General features: G+C 38.8%; 1 protein-coding gene and 1 long non-coding RNA gene across 2 annotated transcripts in view; one reads left to right on the plus strand and one right to left on the minus strand.

Annotated features, from left to right (window-relative positions):
• Positions 1-26,068, minus strand: part of LOC118453915 (scavenger receptor cysteine-rich domain-containing protein DMBT1-like) — a 59,394-nt gene that overhangs the window by 4,505 nt on the left and 28,821 nt on the right. Inside the window, exons 10-14 of the mRNA XM_087831327.1 lie at positions 5,696-6,019; positions 2,983-3,291; positions 2,250-2,564; positions 1,326-1,634; positions 307-615 (exon numbers count right to left, since the gene is read on the minus strand). Coding sequence (XP_087687453.1) covers positions 307-615; positions 1,326-1,634; positions 2,250-2,564; positions 2,983-3,291; positions 5,696-6,019 — 1,566 coding nt within the window. The remainder of the gene's footprint in view (positions 1-306; positions 616-1,325; positions 1,635-2,249; positions 2,565-2,982; positions 3,292-5,695; positions 6,020-26,068) is intronic.
• Positions 11,661-12,634, plus strand: LOC148097748 (uncharacterized). Its single transcript, XR_015716778.1, has 3 exons — positions 11,661-11,746; positions 11,910-12,090; positions 12,463-12,634. It is a non-coding gene; the product is annotated as an uncharacterized LOC148097748 (long non-coding RNA).

The following is a 26,068-nucleotide window of genomic DNA, read 5'->3' on the forward strand; positions in this document are numbered from 1 at the left end:
TTTCTCTGTAGATTACAGCTACATTCATAGCAGAACATTTTCAGGGGTGTAATTTCCAGGAGGTTATGACCCCCCCCCCCAATAAAATTATGAATTATCTTGCATAAATAGGCTGTTCATATTCTTTACTCATTTCAAGTATCAGTATTATTTGTATTAGTATTATTGAACATTTTATTACTGAAAAATGCAAGATGTGCAGGATGGTTACTTTATGAGTGATCACTCTGAATTTTAGGACAAAATAGACAGAGAAGCAAAGCTACTGTGAGTTAATGATAAATCTGTTGATGATGAGAGATGTACCTGAACAGATGACACCAGCATCTTTATGGTGTGTGCAGCCATTTTTCTCAGACCCTCTGTGCTGACACTGGATTATAGACCTTTCACTTCCTGAACAGGCCACACCATCAAGCCAGATTGGTCCACTTCCTTCACCAAAATGAGCCTCTTTAGGAGGTGCTAGTGCTGTGCCACAGTCTAAGTGCCTACAGACCACCTCAGCATCATTCAAGTCCCAGCCGTCATCACAGACTGTTCCCCATCTTTTTTGATTGTAGATTTCAACTCGTCCAGAGCAACGACCTGACTGAGGCCCAGATAATCTGATTCCTAAACACAAAACACAGAAAACATATATTTGATTATGATTGTAAGGCGTTCTCCTATTTAATGAAGGAAATGGTTTCAAAATCTTCCAACAAGTGAGCCTTTATTAACTGTTGCAAAAATCCAAAAGACAACAGGACCACACACACACACACACACACACACACACACACACACACACACACACACACACACACACACACACACACACACAGGGGATGGGATGCAGGCTGGTACTGAAGAATGCAAAGGTTACATTCAAAAAGTACCTCCTATCTCTTTTTCCTAACCTCTTTTCCTTGTCTGCCATGTTGAACAACACACAGAAAATGGACTGCAAAATGTTCTTCTTACTTCACCATAATGTGTTCTAACCTTGTTTTTTTTCTTCCATACAGGTCATTCAAACAAGGAACAGTCTGTGAAAACAACATCTGGGGCTAGATTTGCTAACATCTGCAGCAGCCTTCATGCAAACTTCAATTAATGTCAATTAAAACGTCTCTGACACACAACTTACAACAAATTACACAGTTCCTAATGCCAAATTACTGGATCACAGACAGCAGCAGCTATTTTAACTTTTTTGGATGATTTTGTTTAGAAGTCTCAAACATGTGAAGCTCATTCAAACAGATATATTTCTCTCTGGTTTACAGCTGGATTGGATTATTTTGAATTGAATACAGTGCGTGATTTAAAAAGAGTCTCACCTGAACAGATGACACCAGCATCCTCACCATGTCCACAGGAGTGTGTCCCAAATCCTCTGTGCTGACACTCAGTTAGAGAACTTTCACTTCCTGAACAGGATACTTCATCAAGCCAGATTTGTCCTGTTCCTTCACCAAAGTGAGCTGACTGAGTGGCATTCAGTGCCGGTCCACAGCCTAAATGTCTGCAGACCACCTCAGCATCTTCTGTGCTCCATCCATGGTCACAGACTGTTCCCCATATTTTATTGTGATAGATTTCAACTCTTCCAGAGCACTGAGTAGACTGATGTCCAGCTAATCTGATTCCTTATCAGAAAACACAGAAAATATATATTTAGTTCTAAATATAATGTTTTAATGATAGCAACATCTGTGTCAAATATATTTTTCAAATACAAGTCAGTAATTTGAAGTTAAACAAGCGGGTAAAAAAGATAATAACCAGACAATAGTCAGGAAGCAGGTTGGTAGCATGCAGAGAAGCGAATCGAGGAGGAGATAAACAAACATGGAGACAAGACCTACTTCACACCAGAAGGAATAATGACAAAACAGAGATAAGATTAGGACAGAATGGACACAAAAGGGAACTGATATCATCTGAGGAACTAGAAATATGGATAACAAAATGGCAAAATCTAAAGGAGAAAACAAAAATAACAATCCAAAAACACAACATGGAAGACAAGTTACACTTCAAGAACATATGAGCTCAAACAGTCAATCAGACCGAGGGAAAAAACAGGAAGTAAAACCTAAACGTAACCTTCAATGTAAAACAGGAAGTAAAAAAACATGATGCCTTTGTGTAGATATTTCACTCATTTGAAGCACAATCGAACACACAGTTGATGATGCAAAAAATAGCACAGCTTACATATTTCTCTGTATTACAGGTGCATGAATCAAAAAGAGTCTCACCTGAACAGATGACACCAGCATCCTCATGATGTCCACAGGAGTGTGTCCCAAATCCTCTGTGCTGACAATCAGCTAGAGAACTTTCACTTCCTGAACAGGACACTTCATTCAGCCAGATGTCTCCTGTTCTTTCACCAAAGTGAGCTGACTGAGTGGCTTTCAGTGCCGATCCACAGTCTAACTGCCTGCACACCACTTCAGCATCATTTAGGTCCCAGCCATGATGACAGACTGTTCCCCATCTTTTTTGACGGTAGATTTCAACTCTTCCAGAGCACTGAGTGGACCCAGAACCAGCTAATCTGATGGGCACACCTAGATGCAGAAAACACAAAGAATCTATATTTTAAACAGAGAATAAGTACGTTTTGAATGTTTTCAGTTGTTGATTATGGTAACTATTTCAATATGTTCATGAAGTTTTGATGACATGAATTTTTTTTCACACAGTTAAAGACACAAATGACAAAATCCCCACAGTGGTGTTTGGGCAAAGCCACCGACAGTTTTAAATTGATGAATAATGGACAGATTCCTGTTTGGATTACAGGTGCATTGATAGTAGAACATGTTATTACTCAGTACTGCACAGTTCATACGGTTACTGTATGAACTCGGGTCCTCTGCTTACCGTGAAGTTCAGGATAAAGCATAATGACAAAAAACACTTCTAGGTGGTAAAAAGGATAAGACAGGAAGTTTATTCTTTTGGACAGTCCTAAATGTATCTTACCTGAACAGATGACACCAGCGTCCTTTTGGTGAGTACAGTCATGAGTCCCAAATCCTTCGTGCTGACACTCAGTTAGAGAACTTTCACTTCCTGAACAGGTCACATCATCAAGCCAGATTTGTCCTGTTCCTTCACCCAAATGAGCTGATTGAGTGGCATCCAATGCTGATCCACACTCTAACTCTCTGCAGACCACCTCAGCATCATTTAGGTCCCAGCCATCATCACAGACTGTTCCCCATCTGTTGTTGTGATAGATTTCAACTCGTCCAGAGCAGCGAGTTGACTGAGGCCCAGTTAATCTGATTTCTAAACACAAAACAAATAACTAATTATAATTGAAAAGTTTTATTCTATTTAATAAAGGCAGCTATTTCAACATCTGTGGCAGATACATCTACCAATATCCACTAATTTGAAGTTTAAAAAAATGACAATAACTACACACAGTCCAGTGAGTATCGAAATGAAGAACATGAGAACACGTTACACTGAGAGAACATGGGATCTCAGACACAAAATCAAATCAAGGGGAAGACATATGAAGGTAAATATGTTTTAAAATTTGAGAGCCCGTAGAATAAAAAAGTGAGAATATGTAGAAAAACTTTAACTTGTATTTTAAAATTTTGTAAATTGTAAAAAAATAATTTACACACTAGTCTTTTCAATTCACACTTACAGAAAAATATTCACAAACCTGCAGAATGATATTTATATAAATATACTTTGAGTTGCAAACTTGTAATTCAAATTTTACTCATCCAGAGATCCATCTTCCACTTATCCAGGGCCGGGTCACGGGGGCAGCAGCCTAAGCGTTCCCAGGCCAGTCAAGAGATATAATCTCCCCAGCATGTCGTGGGTCTGCCCCAGGATCTCCTCACCTAGTGGGACATGCCTGGAACCACTCACCCAGGAAGCATCCTTGTCAGATGCCCAAACCACCTCAACTGGCTCCTTTCGATGTGGAGGAGCAGTGGCTCTACTATGAGCCCCTCCAGGATGGCTTAACTTCTAGCCCTAAGGGAAAGGAGGCACCGTTCTTTTGCTGATGCCAGCAGCTTCAAGACAAAATTTCTTCTTCAAGACAAAATTTGTTTCTCCACTTGACTTAGTAGCTCAGAAGGTGGCTGTGAAACTGCCCACAGCACTAGGGATGAATCCCACTGGGAACAAGAGGTTTAGCGGACTGCCTCGTAGAGATTCTGGCAAACTATCAGGCAACTCAGGAGGAGAAAGTGGTGCTCTACCTGCACTGTGTATAGTGTGGGTGGAGTGCTGCTGACTTCGACTGAGAACATTGTCAGGCGGTGGTAGGAATACGTCGAGTCCCTCTTTAATCCCGCTGGCACGTCTTCCGTGGAGGAAGCAGTGTCTGGGGGCGAGGGGAATGACTCGTCTATCTCAGGGGTAAGGTCACTGAAGTATTTAAACAAATAGTTGGTGGCAGAGCCCCTGAGGTGGATAAGGTTCACCTTGAGTTCCTGAAGGCTCTGGATATTGTAGGGCTGTCTTGGCTGACACGTCTCTGCAATGTTACATGGAGATCAGGGGTGGTACCTTTGGATTGGCAGACCGAGGCGGTGCTTCCCATCTTTAAGAAGGGGGACCAGAGGGTATTCCAACTATAGGGGGATCACACCTCTCAGCCTTCCTGGGAAGGTCAATGCCAAGGTGGTGGAAAAGAGAGCCCGTCCATTAGTCGAACCTTGGATATAGGAGGAACAATGCGGTTTTCGTTCTGTTCATGGAACACTGGAGCAGCTCTTTATCCTTTTACTTAAACCAAAAACACAAAACTCTGGGTCGCAGACCCAGTACCGTGACACCATGGTCCTCGGCTGAAAAGGGTGAGGACCAAAGGGGTGAAGTGCCCATTGGAGTTCCTGCCCCAAGTGGAGAAGTTTAAGTATGTCGGGGTCTTGTTCACGAGTGACTGGAGAAGGGAGCGGGAGATTGACAGATGGATTGGTGCTGCAGCAGCAGTGATGCAGACACTGTACCAGTCCGCCATGGTGAAGAGAGAGCTGAGTGTACAAGTGACCGAAAGAACAAGATTGCGTATACAAGTGGCAGAAATGAGCTTCCTAGGAAGGGGGTCTGTGCTCTGACAGAGTAAGAAGTTAAGCCATCCAGGAGGGGCTCAGAGTAGAGCCGTTGGTCCTCCACATCGAAAGGAGATAGTTAAGGTGGTTCGACTCAGCAGAAGATGGATGGATGGAATGAGGTTTAGACATCCATTGTGCCATCATGACCCTTTCATTAAAAGACAGATTGCTATTCCCAAGTTCAGAGCCCCTAGAATATTAGTAGCCCTCAGTCACAACAGACTGATGCTGCTCCAAATTATCAGTTTGCGAGCCAATATGTGCAAAGGACAGGACCCTAACCCACCCTGTCTGTTGATGTTCGCCACCACAGAGATGGATGATAATATAAACTAGACTAAACTCAGCTATGGCAAACTAATAATACTAGTAGAACCTTAACGATCAAAATACAAAATAACTCAGCATGCTGGGTCACAGACCCAGCACCATGACACACGTGTGCGAGAGTTAACCAAATCCAGTCACACAACAGCTTTTCTAAAAAATATATTTTAAAAAAGGTTTACAAAATAATAATTAACAGACATATTTCTCTCTAGATTACAGCTGCATGAACAAATTGTTACTGAATACTGTTCATGATCCAAAAAGTGTCTCACCAGAACAGATGACACCAGCATCCTGATAATGTCCACAGTCGTGTGAACCAAATCCTCTGTGCGGACAATCAGTTAGGGAACTTTCACTTCCTGAGCAGGACACACCAGCCAGCCAGATTTGTCCTGTTCCTTTACCAAAGTGAGCTGATCGAGTGGCATTCAGTGCTGGTCCACAGTCTAACTGTCTGCAGACCACCTCAGCATCATTTAGGTCCCAGCCATCATCACAGACTGTTACCCATCTGTTGTTGTTATAGATTTCCACTCTTCCAGAGCAAAGAGTTGCCCCAGAATTATCAGGATCAATTAATCTTATCTGAGCATCTAAAAAAAGAAAAAACAGATTATGAGAACAGATGTGTTTTAGTTTTTAAATACTTAAAATCAAGAAGCAAAAGGTAAACGAGCTAAAACTTAGTTATTCTGATCCTCCAAACATACATTTCTGAGTAAATCCATTAACAATTCAAATAAGGAAATGCAGTGAGGCAACAGGAAAAAAAAAGTTTTTCTGTTTTAAGAAAATCATCAACCTGATATTATGGCAAAATGTGTAAAACGCTAGTCCGTTTCACGCTTTGCTTCACCAAAGCATGAAATGGACACTCATGCAGAAGTTGCAGTTGCACACGGAGATGTTTTATTTCAAACAGTGGCGGTCCTAGCCTGTTTGGTGCCCTGGGTGAACACTCCCTCTGGTTTTAATTTTGAACTCCAGTATGAACACAAATCCCCCAACTCGAGGATCACCACAACATAACCTAATAGACCTACACCTTAGTTTGCAGATTCACTTTGTCTAGGGTTTATTTCTGGGATTTCACACAACCCAGGATTCAAATAATGAATACATAATGGGCTTGGATTTACATCATTATGAATGAGATATGCTCTATTTGGAAGCAGGGCCCTCCCCTTTCGAAGGGTTGTGTGTTACTTTAAATCATCAAACTGTAAATTATAAATTTTAAATTGTTATTGATCCCTTTACCCCTGGTCCTAAAGTGTATATTTATTTTCTTACTCTTCTTATATTTATTGTTTGTTTACTTGCACTGCTGTAACTGGAGACTCGTCGTGTCGTCTCTCTATATACTGGACTGGACAATAAAGTTTACTTTGACTTCAGCAGCGAGCAGGCGCACGGAGGGCTCTCGCGCTCACTTTTCGCGTATAGAATTTCGAAAAACCATCGGTGCAAATTATAAGTCTGTATCATGATGTCTGGTGTTTTTGTTGATTGGTTTTTATTTTGTTTTATTTTGTGAGTTGGTTATTAGATGTGGTCCTGCCAGCCTGAGAATCCCCCGCTGCCCCGCCTCTCCTCCCTGAGCCGCAATCAGCAGGCGCACCTAGCAAACAGGGGGCGCCCCTACTCCCAGCAAATGGGCGATAGAAAACCGATCGGTGCCTATGCCATTCCCAATATGCGCTGGCATAACGTCGGGGCAGCATGAGTACGAGCAATTTATTTTTTTTGGCCGATGCCCGTGATGCCGCCCCCCACCACGATGCCGCCCCGGGCAACCGCCCGTCTCGCCCGTATCAAAAACTGCTACTGATTTCAAACCAACATGAAAATAATCACGGAAAGTGTCTAAGCAGACATTATGAAGACAATTACATGTATATACATATTAGCTGCCTCGCTTAATCATTTTTGGCAAATAAGGACCCTGAAATGTACTTTTACTGTTTTGTTTTGCTCAATGCCAACCTCTTGACTTTTAATATATTATCGCCCCCTGCTGGTAATGCAACTTCTGCACCAGCGTGTCTATTACACGTTGTGATACTGAGTTGAAATAACAATCTTAAAAAAATAAAATAAAAAAATGTCACTTTACATCATATTTTTTTATTTTCGTTTCCCATTAAAATATTGAATAATCATTTGTTTATAAATAAATAACCAACTTTTTAAAAGTATTCATTGTTTACTTACGTGGATGATTGAGCATGCATCAAGACATATTCATTGTTTTCTAAAATAGTTTACAGTCTTTCATAATTAACTAATCTGCTTTTGAGACATGCTCAGAATTATTCAATAAAATTTATGAGTATTGAGACTTTTGAGTAAAACCAATTTGTGATTCAGTTCAGTTCGTAAGTCAGTGTCTTCCCTGAGTCCAGCAGGAAGGGAACGTAAAATTCAGGCAAAGATGCAGATATGAGAGTACTGTGGGGCAACCTCCATAACAGAAAACTTGAGCCAATCTGGAATTGACAAAGAGTGCATGTCTGATACCCAGGAATATACTCCATATCAAAGTACCATTTTCTATATCACAAAGGGGAAAAAATGATAGACAATGGATAATTTAAACAAACAAGCAAAAAGATTTGAATAATGCTGGTTCATGCTGGTGTATTCAGCTACAATCCTGTTTATTTCCTGTGCTTCTCGCAATATATTTTCATTGCTGTTAAAATAGAGTTCTTAATGTAGGCCAGTACTGTTTCTGTCTAGTTGCTAGTAGACTTTTCTCAACCTCAATCAGGGATTTTAATAGAAGCACAAGACTTTTTAGACATTAGTCATTGTGTTAATATACTTTATAAATTACCAGTATAACACTGTTAAGGTCACATACAGATAAGACTGACAATGCTTGATGTTGATAATGTTCCCACATACATGTAATGAAAAATCCTAAACCGGCATATTACTTTGTAGATGGGAAAGACTAAATGTTAACCATGAGCTACTGTTTTGCTGACAGTGCAGGAAAAGTAAAAAACAAACAAACAAAACAAAACAAAACAAAAGGAGGCTGTTTATAGTAAACCAATGTTTGCTCTCGGATAAGCACTAAGGAAACATGGAGACTCTAAGGCTACGTCCACACTAGCCTGGATAGATTTGAAAATTTTTGTCTCAAAATGCCCCGCGTCCACACTAGCGTTTTCAGTTGTTTTCAAAGAACCTGAACCACTAAAATAGTTGAAAACGCTGACGTTGCAGTTCCGCGCATGCGTGAAACGCAAGACGACTCGACTACCAAAAATGTGAGCAAACAAAACAACTGCTGTCCGATGCCATCCGCCATCTTGGTTTAAGTTGTTACATGACTGCATCATATGACCTACATGCGTCATCATTTTCAAAAGTCTGCGTTTTTGAGTGTCCATACTGCGACAGGACAGCTCCGTTTTGAAATGTATGCGTTTTTGAGAGCGTTTTCAAAATGCTGTATTTTTCCTTGGGGAAAACGCCGTGTCAGTGTGGACGGGAGGCCAAAATGGAGAGAAAAAAATTCATTTTCAAATGAAAACGCATTACTGTGGACATAGCCTAAAACTGGTGTTGCAAAAAAAAAACCCCAAAACAAAACAAAACAAAAAATCCAAACAATATTAAACAATATTTAATTTCCAGTGAGGGAAAAAAAACCCATTCACAATCAGAGCAGCAGGGACAACAGTACACACATGACATCTGCAAAACAATTTTCTAAAACTCACGTTTATTAGCTTATTACTACACCATGCTAGCACAAAAACTGTCAACTATTAGGACATTAAACCAGCTCTTCACTCTGTGATGTTGAAAGGAGAGTAGGCTTCTTAACAAAATGAATGACTGAGGTGATATTTCTACCTTTTTCATTTTTAAGCTACCTGCACAATAGTTAGTGTTTAATACACAAGCTTCTTTGGATTCCCTGAACCCATATAGACCTGTTTCTCTTTCTATCAGCATATTCAATTATGACCTGCTGGTGTCAAGGGGTGTTTTGAAACAGAGAGTTAAGCATGTCAAAGATTTTCAAACATTAGATTTGTTTTTCTGCGAAAACCATAAAAACCTTTTTAAACTTTCCAGGCCACACAAAAATGACCAAGTTACTAGTTTTACAAAATATTATTTTATTAAATTAAATATGGATTAAAGGTACAATATTGATTATTTTGTAAAAAGACCCCCTCCGTAAATTTCAGTTATTTTACAATACTGTTCATGGGACAGCTGTAAGAATATTGCAGTTCATTTATTAATGTTTTTGCCATGCAAATGTACCATCATCAGACCCCAGATAGCAAGGAGACATTGAACAGATGTTGATTTTCCATCTGAACCATCAGAATCGTCATGCTTGAAATGTCAACACAAAACCAATGTTGAAACAACATTGAAATACTGATGAAACCTGACACTGACATTGAAATAACATTGATTCACTGTTGTTCTGTCATCATTGATTGTTGATCTATTTATAGTTGACAAGGTGACAACAATCACGTTGAAAAACCATTGATTTATGGTTTCGCGGGAAATTAAAGCTGCTACCACTTGGACTATTCCATAGCCCCCCCTCTCACAGTGGTACATCCCTTCAGGTAACCATTGTCTTGTACGGTAGAGCGGGACATTAGATTTACTCTCAGCGGAATTGACCGGAGAAGGCATCAGTTCATGCACTGCACTGGCCTGCACCACGATTAATATAAGGTAAGAATGAATGACTTTTGTTCTATTCGTTATTTCCACGGTTGCATTTGAATAACAGTAAAAAACAAACAAACTTGTTAATGTAAAGTTTCGGACAAAATGTGGGAGCCCGAAATTGTGTCTACTTTCATCTTACAATCCGGCAACAAATAAACTGCACTGCGAACAAAGTCAACAAAGAAAACATTTTCATTTCATACTTTTCCGTTATATTCCCTTACAAAGCTAGCTAGCTAGCTGTAACGCTTCGAGGGGTTCCTTTCCCAGATAGCAAGGAGACATTGAACAGATGTTGATTTTCCATCTGAACTATCAGAATCGTCATGCTTGAAATGTCAACACAAAACCAATGTTGAAACAACATTGAAATACTGATGAAACCTGACACTGACATTGAAATAACATTGATTCACTGTTGTTCTGTCATCGTTGATTGTTGATCTATTTATAGTTGACAAGGTGACAACAATCACGTTGAAAAACCATTGATTTATGGTTTCGTGGGAAATTAAAGCTGCTACCACTTGGACTATTCCATAGCCCCCCCTCTCACAGTGGTACATCCCTTCAGGTAACCATTGTCTTGTACGGTAGAGCGGGACATTAGATTTTCTCTCAGCGGAATTGACCGAAGAAGGCATCAGTTCATGCACTGCACTGGCCTGCACCACGATTAATATAAGGTAAGAATGAATGACTTTTGTTCTATTCGTTATTTCCACGGTTGCATTTGAATAACAGTAAAAAACAAACAAACTTGTTAATGTAAAGTTTCGGACAAAATGTGGGAGCCCGAAATTGTGTCTACTTTCATCTTACAATCCGGCAACAAATAAACTGCACTGCGAACAAAGTCAACAAAGAAAACATTTTCATTTCATACTTTTCCGTTATATTCCCTTACAAAGCTAGCTAGCTAGCTGTAACGCTTCGAGGGGTTCCTTTGTTCTTGCCGTCGCCTCGGCGCTTGACCCAGACTTTCGCTCTGCAGTTGCTTTTTAGCATAGTACTACAAAAAATTGTAAATCTGTGATATATGATTGATAAACGTAAAGGTAACTGTATAAATGTGTTCAATGACTTTGTTACTTTTAATGATTGGAGAGCACCCGCTTCGATTCGCACTCAATTCAAACTTTACGTTGCACGCTCACCTAACTTTACGTTGCACGCTCACCTAACTTTACGTTGCACGCTCACCTAACTTTACGTTGCACGCTCACCTAACTTTACGTTGCACGCTCACCTAACTTTACGTTGCACGCTCACCTACCTTGCGTTTGCACCTTTTGTCCACACGTAAACTGCGTTTTATTATTTATTTATTAGTTTTTCGACTCTCACTGCTTAAGCCATTAATCTTTCTGGAATTGTTTTTTTAAACAGATGCGACCTCACAAAAGATATTAGCTATGCTGTCAGACCTGACGACAGCTGTTAACGAACTCCGTGAGGAGGTCAGAGCCATCCGCCATCCCTGCTGAAATGAATCAGTAGATGCTGGGGTACTGCCTCTGGATTTGCCCTTGCACAACATTGAGGAGCTAAACAATGCAGAGGCAGCTCTTCAATCATAAGAGGCAAATAAGGCAATGGTAAGTATATAAAGGTTATGTACACTTTGTAACTATAAAGTGTAATAGCTGTCAGATGTGATTTAAATACATAACAACGGCCTGTTGATTAAACACACAAGCACTTGCATACACATTTAAGACATGAGACACGCTAATTCCATCTCTTAAAATGTGTCTATAGGTGAGACGCTTTGCCTTGATTGGAGGGACCACACTGGAGGTGCGAGTCCGCCGTGTAATGGCTTATGCCATTACAAACGAGCTGGCCTCGGTACTCAACTGGGCAGGGAAAAAAACCAAGGACCAGACAAAGCAAAAAATGGCATTTAAAGATACAGCGCTCTGCAAATGCATATATGGTGGTAAGTTTTACAGTTTTTTTGCTATATTACTTTGTCTTTCTTAATAACAAGACTTTCATGTCCGGTTAATCTGGAGATGGAGTCTTTGGTCTTTGGCTTGTTTAGTCCTCGGGTTGTAGTTGTACAGCCCGAGGACCCCATGTTTATTTTGTTTTAAAGGATACACGGCACACCATGCTAAGACTTATCACTTTTTCCGCTCATAGCTCTTTGGGAATTAAATGCGGCAGTTTACAGATTTACGCCTGGTGACTTTCATGTTTATCAGCCTAGGAGTTTACATACTTTCTCCCCGCTGAAGACAGTTAACAAGAGCTTATTCATGTGCTCTAATTCACTTTTTGTGTTTGTGTGTGTGTATTTTTTTCCTAGATGGCCTGACGCAGCAGTTAGGGGCAAACTCTATGTCCGAGTTTGTCTTTGCACAAGCAGTGCAGAAATGGCTCCGATACGCCCCAGATCGTATGGGTATGGGTGGTGCAGGACGCACATCATGCATCCCCATCCCAGAGTAAAAAATTACAAACTTCTGTGAAACATATAAATGTAAATAGAAAACTGTCTTTTAATAAAGTATTTAGCAAACGAAACATGCCTATTGACCTTTTTTTTTAATTTTTTTTCTCTGTTACATCACATGCAATGCTTTCTTATTTTAGGATATTAATATTGACATGATACATTGTGAGACATTTGTTGTTGTTTTTTTTTATAAAGGGTGTCCAATTTGAGGAATAAGTACAATTATGTGTTTAGGTGGTTTAAGTATTGATGGAAACATGCAGTAGTTTAGTATTGGTTAAAATACTTATAAAGAAAGGTAGATTTCCAGTCATGATTTAACTGTTGTTTTAATAAAAAGCAACTGTGCGAAAGAGGTGGAAAATCAACACCATAGCTCAACAGTGTTTCAATATCAGAATCTGACATTGTTTCAATGTCAGGTTTCAACATTGATTCAACATCAAAACCTGACGTTGTTTCAACATTAAAAAAGGGTGCAAGAGTGACGTTAGGTCAACGTCACACTTCAACGTTGGTTCAATGACGTCGCCTGATATTGACTCAACGTTGTTTCAATGTTTCCTTGCTATCTGGGACGTTGGATTGATCTGCGTATGTTTGCTCTTTAAGTTCTTTAATGAAATCACAAGTTTCAATCCTGAGTCACATTTTAACAGTGGTGAAATTAAACCTCTTGCCTACATTTCTGTGAACTTATCTTTCATTATAAGATCAGTTAAAGGCTTCAGGCGATGGAGGTGTTCAATCTTAACCTCAGTTTTTACCTTCTTCAGAATATCTGATGTTCTGATATAAGTAATCTGGTGCCCTTGAGATAATTAATTTTTTTTACATTTTTAGTTTTTAGTTTTGCATTATATTAAAGTTAAAAATTATGTGGGAAAAATCAGCTGATAGATTCTGAAATGTCAATTTATTCTTTTAGAAGTCTGTATATATCGTTCCTGCAAGATTTACTTTGGGGGCCAGCAATCTAGTTTTATTTTACAAGTTTAAAGACATCTTTCTTTGTAGAATATGAATTCTCCAGATTGCAATTGTATCTATTCCTTAAATAAGTTATGTGTTTGCTTTCTCTGCTTGTAAGCAAAAATATTTTATTTGTATCAGAAAAAGGTTCATATGTTATTATCAAAAGTAATTTTAAAATATTCACTGGGCAGGTTTATGTGGGTTTATATTCTCAACCTTCCTTTAACTGTTACAGTAAAGGAAAAAAAATAGGTGAACAACAACCAGATGCTCATTTCAGGCACAGAAATGCTGAAAATTAGAGAAATAGAATAGAACAGAATAAATCTAATCAAAATAATTATACGTACAAAAAGCACTACATTTATCATAATCGCAGAATTATATATGTTGAACTGACCAATCAGATCATGGATATAACATTTTACAAAATGGGTGTAAAGGCGTGAACCTGTGTTTTATTATGAAAAAGGTACATGCATGACTGACCTGCAGCAGCTGAAGATCCAGACAGATGAAAGACTGTAGAAAAAAAAATATAACTCATTATGTGGGAAAAAAGTGAGAACTGATTAGAGTCTGTATTTGTATACCAGTTTAAGAATATCTGAAAAATATGAAATGCATCTCACTGATGGCCAAGTAGAAGAAGTTTCTCCATTGTCTCCACATGGCTGAGACACAGAAGCTGTGTAAAATGAGTCATCAGTGACAGAAACTTAAGTTAATATATTTGGTCCATGCAAAAGCTTCACATTATATTTTATTCTTAAACCTCATTTTTAGATTAAAAAAAATGCATCTGTAATGTCACTTTTGGTGCAGATTATTTTATTTAACAGTAAATATAATCATTTTAGATTTGTTCTGTAATTAACAGCAACTTTGAGCTGTGTCATATGACCTTTTATTTAAACAAGCACAAAGCAAATCAAAGAAAAAAGTATCATTTGGTGTCTGCATGAAATGATGTGATGTTCATAAACTGTTCTTTTATGTCTAGAATTGAGAATTTTTTCAAATAATTGTTTTTTTTTTTACACAGCAGGTAACTTGTTGTGAACATACAATTTGTCTATATGGTATATTGTTTTTAAGGGCTTTTAATTTGCATGAACATGACACAAGTAGTTAACAGCTGACGTTTAATTTTATGGTCATCCAGATGTAATAAAAATAAATTGCTACTCTTACCAGTTCTGTAATCCACAGCAGTTAGAAAATGAAGAGTATTGCTTGCTAGTTGCAGTTCTCTGGAGACGTCTGAAGGCTGAAGTCTCAAGCAGATGTGATGTCGTATGCTGAGAAACTACAGTTATGTAAATTAAGACACTGGGTTGATATTACAAAATAACCACAGGAACCTCAGTGTTTTCTGACATTTTCTCACACTTAAAACACTTCAAATTGCACCATGAAACTCTCAATCTCCAAGTCCCTTAGGACTATACTGTTACTATACTGTCCTTTCAATGAAACAGGGAAATATATTTTCCCCAACAACATTTTCACATATAAGACATCTGAATACAAGCTACAAAAAAGTTGCTTGGATCACTGTGAAACTTACACAGCAAACATGGTGGTTAAGTCCAGATGTACACATAAAATAATAAGCAGAAATATACACAACTTTCCAAGTTCAAATTTACAAAAAAAATAGTTTTCATGCATGCATGAAACACATCAGCAGTGTTGCAACATTTGGTCAGTGGTTTTAGACACTTTTTAAAAAAATTTTTATTCTGTCATCAAAAAGTAGCACTGAGGCTGGAACAAACTGTTAGTGGTTAAAAACTCTCAGGTTGGCGTGTGAAGTGTTTAGTTTGTGCAGTACCCACATAATATGTCTCTTTATCTCTGCTGATGTGACTTCTGCTGTGAATCTTTTTATTTCATTGCACTAATCTTTGCAAACAGAGAAGAACAATTTTGAGTTTGAGCTGGACATATTAACGTTGTCCTTGTCCTCAAAATTGTCTTTCAAATATTCTGCAGCAGATTGCAGAATCACAGTAAAGCATACTGGGATATGGTTATGACATTTGACACAATCATTTGCAATCATGGCAAATGCAATCATTTTAAGACCTTAAAACACTGAGCTGTCCTCAACACTGACACTATGGAGAGTTTAAAAGTATTTGACTTATAAAAATCAGACCATACCTGATTTAAAGTTCACCCAGATTCCTGTCACCTGTAAAGTTTCTCTAAATAAACGGTTCCAAATGCAGGATGTGACAACTGGTAGAGGTTTAAGGATTTTTTGAGGGAAGTTAAAAAATTGTGCAACCAGTAAACGAAGTAAAATTTGCAGAGGTCGGTATCCAATTGTAATTGGGGAGGATGGGCGGGCAACAAACACAGATAGCACCGTTAATGCTGGCTGACACATTGAGGAGGAAAAAGAAGAGATACAAGTTAAATATTAGGCAGGAAAGTTACATCAGCATGAGGAAACAGAGGAAAAGGCGAATCAGTGCCATTTTTTTAACTAGTAATGCCAAGTGTACCAAATAATAATAAAATAATAGAAATTCCCCTTCAAGCTTAGGTCCTCTACCAGAAGCCTGGGAGCTTGAGGGTCCTGCACAGTATCTTAGCTGTTCCTAGGACTGCGCTCTTCTGGACAGAGATCTCGGATGTTGTTTCTGTGATTTGCTGGAGCCACTCGCCTAGCTTGGGAGTCACTGCAACGAGTGCTCCTATTACACTGGGACCACAGTTACCATCACCCTCCACATCTTCTCGAGGTCTTCTCTGAGCCCTTGGTACTTCTGCAGCTTCTCATATTCCTTCTTCCTGATGTTGCTGTCATGTCACTACGTCTATCACTACGGCCGTCTTCTTCTTCTTGTCTACAACTACTATGCCTGGTTGGTTAGTCACCACCATTTTTTCCATTTGTATATATAGAGAAAGAAATAACAGATTCAAAAAAACTTCTGGAAAAACAAGGACAACATTTTTATTAAAAGAACAGTCTTTGCTGAACCTTTTCCATAGTGGCATCAGCATGAGACTCAAAACACAGTTTGTGGTCCAGAACAACCCCTTAATTCTCTCCTCAATCTCAATATCAGCAGCTTTAATGATAGTAGGTGAATAACTATACAAAGACTTCCTGAAATCAATAATCATTTCTTTTTCTTTTTACACATTTAATGAAAGGAAAGACTCATCACACCAAGCTACAAAATCTTCTACAAAGACTAACAATCTGGGTGTAATCAGCAAACTTCAGGATGTATTTGTTAGTAAAGTTACTGTGAGACTCATTCGTATACAGAATGAACAGAAGACGTGAGAGACAGCAACCCTGTGGAGTGCCTCGCGTGTGTAATTGTTTGTGAGTATGAATAACTCCAGGTAAACCTCGCAACCAGCAATAAAAATAATGGTTAAAAAAATCTCCATCTCGGCAAAAACCTCATGAGAAACAAATCAGGGAAGCAAGCCGTTCACTCATAAAGTTAAAAACAAGGTTAAAAACAAAGTTAGAAAACACAATAAACACAATAAATGTCCCTTCCCACACTATCCAAAGTAGTGAATGAGGACTAGCAAGGCCCATCCATCCATCAATCCATTCTCTTCTGTATATCCTTTTCGGGGTCGCGGGGGGGCTGTCTTAGGGCAAGAGGCATCGTACACCCTGGACAGGTCGCCATTCTGTCACAGGGCTAACACTGTCACATAATTACCAATACTAGTAATTATGTGACAGTGCATTTCAGGTCATTTTATGGAGTACAAAGACATAAAAAGTCATAAAATGACATAATCTCTTTTCTTATATTTTTCTTTTTTCACGTTGGTTTATGAAGACTAAAACGCTCTTTGTCTGGGGGGCTCTGCTGCAATGACAGTGAAACTTGCTGACATTTCACACTCCAACCTTGAGGCTTTTATCACTCACAGTTTGAGCCTTCGGACCACATGGTGCTTATGCCTTACAAAAAAGGTGTTAAAACCACTCTGACCATCACTCCATCTTCCCTCCTCCATCCGGGCTTGGGTGTGCACCACCCCCCCACCCTCTTCTCATATACACCCTCATAGACACATGACTGTGATGGCTAGCCAGGTGGGGAGACAGCTGGAGTGATTACACCAAGGCAAAGCTGCAGACTCTGATTGCATCAGTTCCAGGGGCCTGAAGTCCTGTGCTGCTCAGATGTCTGGCATTCTGCAACATCTCCTCAATCTGAGTTTGATACAGGAAAAGGTACAGCATGTGTAGTGCTAGTACCAAAGAAAGCTTCAGACCTGTTTCCTTGATGTTACATGTAATGAACGTGCTAGAGAGACTTGGTTGGCTTCGCTTGCGGGTGAAACATTCTCCCAACACACTTCGGTTTGCTTACCGGCCTGTTATGGGGGTGGTTGATGCTGTTATCTACCTAACAGTGGTATTGTAAGGTATTTGTCCACTGTTTTTAATATCATCCACTTCTGCAGAGTGAAAAGCTGCTCGGGATGGGTGTCACCACTTCTACTGTTGCCTGGATGGTCTGTAAGAAGTTACCTCCTGAGTATCGGCAAGACAAAAGAGATGGGTGTGGTTTTCTGGAGGACAAAAACAGCGACTGGGCCCATGAGCATCACGGGTGAGGAGGTTGAAACAAATAATAGCTACATGTACTTGGGCATTCACCTGGATGACAGACTCAACTGGAGGACCAACGGTGATGCTGTGTACAAAAAAGGCAGACTCTATTTTCCAAGGACGCTCAGATCATTTAATGTGTGCAGCGAGATGTTGGAAATCTTCTACTGCGCGTCCTTGAGCCTTGATTCCTTCCTGTTAAAAGGGAGTTTTTCCTTCTCACTGTTGCCAAGCGCTTCCTCATAGGTGGCCGTCTAAATGTTGGGGTTTTCTCTGTATTATCTTAGGGTCTTTAATTTACAATATAACACCTTGAAGCAACTGTTGTTGTAAGTTGGTGCAATATAAATAAATTTAAATTGATTTGAAAAATCTGTCGCCCAACTGATTTATTCAGGCAATTTGTTTATGACACTAAATAGTTCAAAGTGTAAAATGCAAATAAAAACATTTTATAGCAGTGGCAGTGAGAGAGTGCAACAGGGAAATACAGGAAGTACAAAATAATATGTTGTTAGATGGGAACATGATGTGAGAAATTTCACTGATCCGAAACGATGTCAGAATTATTCAGCACAATACATCCACATGTTGGATCAGCGGTTGACCTTGATTTCTTTGCAGATGGAAAGATAGAAAATAAACTCACTCAGACTATATATAACTATATATACTTTACAAGTTTGTCAATCATGTGAAAGACAAATACAAAATATTTTACTGAAATCCAGTAAAATTTTTCAATTATCTTATGAGCGTAAACGAATCTGAAAGGTATGGTTTGTCTTTGTACATGTATGGATTCCACTTTTCTGTTTAAATAAATGTTAAAATTATTAACAGCTATTTTAGCTCCTGTTCTGCCTGGTAATCTTTGGGTTTCAGATGGGATGCATTTATAAATCAAATCTTGTTTTTGTGCTACAGTTTCTTTGTAGCCAATCAAAATATGGGGAAATGTATTAATATGTGGGGTGAAGGTTCACCAGTAACACTAATGTAGTTGAAATGAGTTTTTGAGAACAGTAAATAATGAATGATTTTTGAAAGCAAAAAGAATCTTTTAATGAAAACAAAGTATCAAAACCTCAAAAACAGGACATGAAGAACAGAGTACTCGATGACAGACTTATCAGGTGAATGTTAATAGAGAGAGATATAGCTTTAGAGCAGGTGCAAAGATTTCTGAATACAGAAAATATCAGCTAAAAACTAATTCATTGTTACTAATAAATTTAGTACAGTTTATTTCGTTTTCCTGAATTTTATCTTTGTAAAGCAGTAGCAGTTATAAGATACCCTTATCTCGATCACACTGACTTCCTGTGTCTCTGCTGGCAGCAGTTCTCAAAATAGACATTTGACATGTGACAGTAACATCAGTGCTTACAGAGTGACTGCTAGCTTTCAGTTTTAGTTTTTTTTTTACAGCCACATGTCTGTGGCTGTAAAAAACAGACAAACAACTTTTTTTCAGGTTTTTCAGGGGTATAAATGTAAAAGACTGCATATGGAAGAGACAAAAGAAATCATACAGTATGCAGTATGCACATGAGCCTTAACATGCCTCAAGATTTCACTGAAGATGCAGATTTATATAAGAAACACACATTTGCATCAATTTTTTCCCCACATTGTTTTCACTGCATCCTTCAGCTTGTTGTGTCCTCTAGAGTAGAACCTTTTCAATAAAAAGCAAATTCAGCAAACTTCTTCTTTTTCCTGTTGTATTTATTTATCAACCTGTGAGAAATAACACTTGGGAGAAAGCCTCTCAAGCTATGTGTGTGTGTGTGTGTGTGTGTGATTGTGTGTGTGTGTGTGTGTGTGTGTGTAAGATCTCTTCTGCTGTTTCCTCGTCAGCATGAACTTCTTCAGCTCTGGAAACATCCGTCTCAGCGTTGTCTTTTTTGGCCGGTTTCTGCCTTTTGGAGACCTGGAGAGACATGACACAATCCATGTTACTATTCTTACACAGCTACTGCTTGGTTTAATACATGCTTTTATTTTCTCTTATGTACCTTATAGTAGAAATGAAGGGCAATGTTCTCCAAAAGCAGAATCAGTGGTAGGAAAACATATCTCAGGATTGGAGTTCTTGAATCTGTAGACAGAGATCTGTATCATCAGTATATCATCAGTGAGAGTGAGGTTTTAAAAGCCTTAGAAAACAAATTATATTAAAAACAAAAAAACCTCCTCCTCTGAAGGATTAAAAAAATATTTATAGACGTTGTGGTGAGGCATGGTCTTTGGTGCTGCTGCAGGGGAGGTGGATGCACCTGAGCGGCATCTGCAATCACGCCTCCTCGGCTTACAGTCTGAACTAAGTCTTGACCTTTGTTGTTATTGGTGATGTGTTCAGCTGCGAGCTGCAAAGCTGCGTGTGTGAATTACAACAACCAGAATAAAGTGTTTGAAAATGTTGAGATGTGTGCAGTCATTCTCCTGTCACACACGTATTTACCACTGTATACCCACATTAAAAAGAACAAATAAATCAAATCTGGCAAGACATCTATTGAAGCAGGAGAGGAAAATTTAAACTTTGTTTATTTCACTGTTTGGCACCTGCATGAAATAAAAGAAATACGTATGTGCAGCACTAGATTGACTTGAACACCCGAATCTAATAATAATCTCAAACTGTGTTCATCTCTGAATGCTACTGACAGGCACCACTATTTGTGCTTTTCTTTTCTTCCAGTTTTATTCTTCAAGTGATCACACAGAAAAAAAAGTTCATATTTAAAGTTTAATTTTGTGGTCAGCCAGATGGAATAAAATGCAATGATATTCTTACCAGTTCTGCGTTCACAAGAGTTAGAAAGCTGAAGTGAAGGTTACTCCTTGATACTTGCAGTTTGTTGCAGCCGTCTGAAGGCTGCAGGAATTTGTTCCACCTACAGTCTCAAACTGTTGTGATAGTGCAAAAAGCTAAATCACAGTTACACAGATTAACACTTCAATATTTGTGCTACACTGTAAAAAACAAATGACTGCTAACTAAGCTCCTTTCTCCACTCAGCCCCTCATGACCATCTGTTTCTGTTTTTGCTTCTCCTGATAAAGATAAAGCAAGAAACTCTTTTCTCAACAATATTTTCACATATAAAACATCTGAATATAATCTAAAAAGAAGGCGTTTGGATCATTGTAAAGTACGAGCAACAAACATGATGACCACAAACCATTTAACATATCTAAAAGAGCAGCACAAGGTCCAATCATTTCTGTTTCTTAAGTTACCTAAAAATCTTCTTGAAAACTGCTGGTACACACCAGAGCTAAGTTTGTGTAAAGGTTTTTCCTGAAAGGACGCTCCAACAGAATCCTCAGGTTGGCAGCCTTGGGGTTTCAAACTCTTTGCATATGTAAAACAAAAAGTAATAATTAACAAATCTCCCAGTAACACTTCTGCCCTGATTTTGTGCAGTTTATTGCTTTAAAATGTATTTCGCAATTTATGCAGGTAAAAATGTTAAGGTCAAAATGCTCATTGTGACTATATTAATATGTACACTTGCTCTTCTCTGTCTGCCAAGACTATTGCAAAGAAACCCAAAGGCTCACAGCAGAAATTGCATCAACAGAGAGGAAGAGATATACTATGGGGGTAAAGCACACGAAGAGGAACGAAACGCTTTACACGCCAACCTCAAAGTTTTTAACCACTGACAGTTTTTTTTTAAAAAAACACTAAATGTTGCAACACTGCTGATGCATTGCATCAAACATTACACCAGAAAGCCAAATGTCCAATTACAGCACAATTATATTTTGGGCAGAGTTATAATTTTTTTAAAATCTTTTCTGGCAACTTATTAGTAAGGAAGGAAAGTATCTATATGCCACTGGAAGTGAGCTGGTACATACATGAGCACCCAGCTCCGGACTAGTGATGGGATTTCAGGCTCTTTTTAGAGAACCGGCTCTTTTGGCTCGGCTCACTAAAAAGACCCGGCTCTTTCAGCTCCGAACCAGCTCTTCAGGTTGTTTTGTTGCTTTAATTAATTTATTATTAACAATAATATGAAATTATGCACAAAAGGAATTACTAATATATAAAAAAGTGGTTTTATTTATATATGTTTATTAGGGGTGCAACGATACAACAAAATTCACGGTTCGGTTCGGTTCGATACTTTGGTGTCACGGTTCGATATTTTTTCGATACAAAAAAAATGTTCATGCCTTTTTATTAATTTGTCATTTATTAAATTTTCACGGCACATTCTGCACCACATCTCTGTGCGTTCATCATTTGTTTGAAGCCAGCTCACCTCCTGCAACCACTTTTCCGAGAATACGTGCTTCTTTTGTGGTTCGGACTCCTTCTGACATTTCTTTGGAGGTGGAGGAACATCACAGTAATTGTTTAAAGGAGCTTCTTCGACATCTTTAAAAGTTCTAAACAAATGTCTGTCCTCTTCCTTAAAATCTTATGTACGCAAACACGCGTTGCAACTTCTTATCTTGTGCAGGTTTTTATTTTGACAGCGAATGCGCACCTGCGGACCACTTATGTGCAGCCCTGGTTATTTAGCTCGTCATATTGCAGCCACAGAAATTCTTTTGTCCATGAAACCATAAAGCTGCACTTTCTTTTTGCCTTATAGTCTGATTTGTCATAACCTTTCCGTTTTGTCACTTCTTCACCCTGACCTGTCTTATTTGGCTCAGCAGAACTAAAATATATATCCTGCTGCTTTTACACACGCACTAACATAACGCTCAGCGATTCTCTGCGCGATCAACCTCTCACATGTTTAAGCTGCAGGAGATTTCACTTGTCATGTTTGCATAGTAAGCTAACGATTGATAAGACGATGTCAGAGGAATTGGTGCGCAAATTATCATCACTCACCAATCAGTACTGTCGCTTTCTATACACAGTTCACGCGATTGCAAAGTGAAAGCAAAAAACAAGCGCAAATTCAAACGCGATTTCAGTATGTCACATATTGACAGTGGCCGATGCCAATGACATAATTACCCAGCTACATTTCCGAAAGAATGCAAAAGCATTGACATATATTTTTCCTTCCTACGATAGGCCGACGGGCAGGGTAGAGATAGATTTTGGTAGCCCGACTGGAAAAAAGCCCCAGGACGTCGGGCTAGCGATTTTGCGAGCCCTGTATCTGATTGAGGAATCACTCATCTTTGGAAAAGAGAGTTTATTATGGAGAAATGTCTCTTTCCAAAATAAAAGCTATACTATACGCTTCTTCTGGGCTATATTCTCAGCAGCATATTAAACATATCAGGTCCCCATAAGGAGAATCATGTGCTAACGGCTGTCTAAATGACTCGGGTAAAGTTTGTAGCATGCGTGCTTGTTTTTGTCTGCTTCCACTTGTCTTTGCACTAGGATGATGTCGGAGTAAATGTGCAGTCATATTGGTTGTGTTCCCACTAGTGCTGTCAGCGTTAATCTGAAATGACGTTAAGGTCACAACACGGCAAATCTCCGTTAACGAGCTACCACGGATCGCCTCATGAGTGGGGCTGGAAGACGTCAACACATTAACGAGCTAACTGCGCTAACACACTAGTTCCCACCAATTGAGCATTGCTGGCACATCCAACATACTGTTTTACTTTTGTCCATGACACGCTTACCTTCAGGGTCATACGTCACATGAAAACCAAAATAGTTCCAAACGCCAGATCTGAATGAGGGTGGGGGAGGTTCAATTTGCCATGTTGCAAGGAGCTTAACTTCTGTCTAGCTAGCTTGCCCTGCGCTCAGTGAATCTGTGTTCGACTACTCCGCCTAGGCTGCACTGTCGAGCGCAGATCCACTGAGCGCTCAACACAGACAGCATCGTCAGAAGGAAAGTTGATAAAATAAATTAAAAATGTTGTATCGTTCGATACATATGCGTACCGAACCGAAAGCACTGTATCGAACGGTTCGATATCGATACGAGTATCGTTGCACCCCTAATGTTTATATATGAATATATACAGTGGCCCCTAGAGACAAAACACATACAAACTCCAAAACACATTTCTAGCATTAACTGAACTTCAAAACAGAGCTACCTAGATCACTTAAATTACACAATTGAAAGCATTTGTGTATTGTTTGTGTATTTATACACAAACACTCGTATATATATATGAGCGGTGACTGCCTGTCTACACTTGTACTGTATTGACTCTGTGTTTAATCATTACAAGACAAAAATTTGATTAGATACAACCTCCTCTTTTGGAATCTGTACATGCTCAATTCCAGTATAAGTAAAACAAGACATTGTAATTCACATGCTTAAAATGGATGCAACCTGGACTTTTCTGGTCATGATTTTCTTTTTTTTTTTTTTGGGTTTTTTTTTTTGCCTGTCCCGTTTGGTTCTTTTGCCATCAGAATTATTGTCTAAAGACGAGGAAAGATGCCTAACAGATTTACTTTACCAAATTGACCATCCCAGCCTTAATGGTCTATTTGATTCACCTTTATTGTTTATTTTATTTTTTTATTTTCACTTGCTAGAAGGGAGAAAGGAAGAGGGGGAAGAAACAGCAGAGAAGAGGGACAGGGATAAAGGGCAAAACAAACAAAAACCAACTAAATAAGAAGACAAAAAAAATACATATATCAATCACCTGGATCACCTGTTGAAAAAAGAAAACGAGCAGAAGAAAACGAGAGCAATACAATAAACAACATCACAATGATATATGGGAATATAACAGTAAATACTAAATATTAAACATTATTGTGCAGCACGTAATATTGACAGCGCACAGTGTGCTTTGAGGTAGGAGCCAAAAAGGGTGTAGTTTGTGTGTGTGAGCACCCGTGTGTACACCGGTGAGCATGGACGGCTTGTTTTTAAAAGGTTCCTTCATGTAATGTTGGAAAGCCTTTTGACTGTACGTGTGAGAGCCCCCTGGTGGCCATAGAGCGCAGTTGCACTATTGAGCACATGGTCCAGCACAGGGGTTAAGCTAATACAATCAACAGTGGACTTCTAGGCCGCCGAATAGTGTGAGTTGTGCGTGTCTCTAAGGAACTGTGAGTAGACATTGGTATTCCTGTCTGCAAGGGACAGTCTTGACCCTTTTATGTAATTTAGTGAAAACTGAATCAAAACTTCTGCTGTGCAGCTTACTAAGGGATCCTCTCGTGGTCAGTCTGCAATCAACTTAACCATGCTTCACCATAACCCTTACTGGAGAAAAGGCAGCTTGGAAATTTAAATGACATTACAATTGTTGCACATTACTCTAAAATCAGTGCTATGAGAGTGACTTTAATATTACAACCTAATTTAAAACATAATCATAACATAAACTGGAAATAGCTGTAAGATATAAAGAGAATATGGCAAATGAGATCACAGGATGGCCCAAAAATGTTCTTGAAAATGAGATCTTCTTGTTTCATTGGAACAGTAAAGTAACACAACAACAGAATAAGTGCACATATGTAAGAAAAAGTATCACTGCTATGGCGTTTTCATGTTTTACATGCAGACTCAGTGCTGCTAGTCTCCTCTTGGCATTTTCTTATTTCAGCTTTGGTAACTTAGAACCTTAAAGTTTAGCAGCACAACACATTGTTTACTTTTTCCACCAAACATTTCAGTGCAATATGTGACTAATTTTTATTCAATGACCACAAAGTAGACGAATACAAGATTAAATATTTTATTTATCAAAGATACATGATTCCACATACAATGGACAAAGTTTCTATAAAAACTACACACTGAAAAACTGATTTAAAAAGAAAAGCATAGCAAGCACAAAAAAGATCTGACATACTTTCAAAGGATAAGAATAAAAATTATGTTCTTTCATGATCACATTACGTGTGTCACTTAAAAGCATTACAAACAGTTTTAGAGAACT

Source organism: Neolamprologus brichardi, chromosome 18 (assembly GCF_056152115.1).
Source record: "Neolamprologus brichardi isolate AB-2024 chromosome 18, ASM5615211v1, whole genome shotgun sequence".
Classification (NCBI taxonomy): Eukaryota; Metazoa; Chordata; class Actinopteri; order Cichliformes; family Cichlidae; genus Neolamprologus; species Neolamprologus brichardi.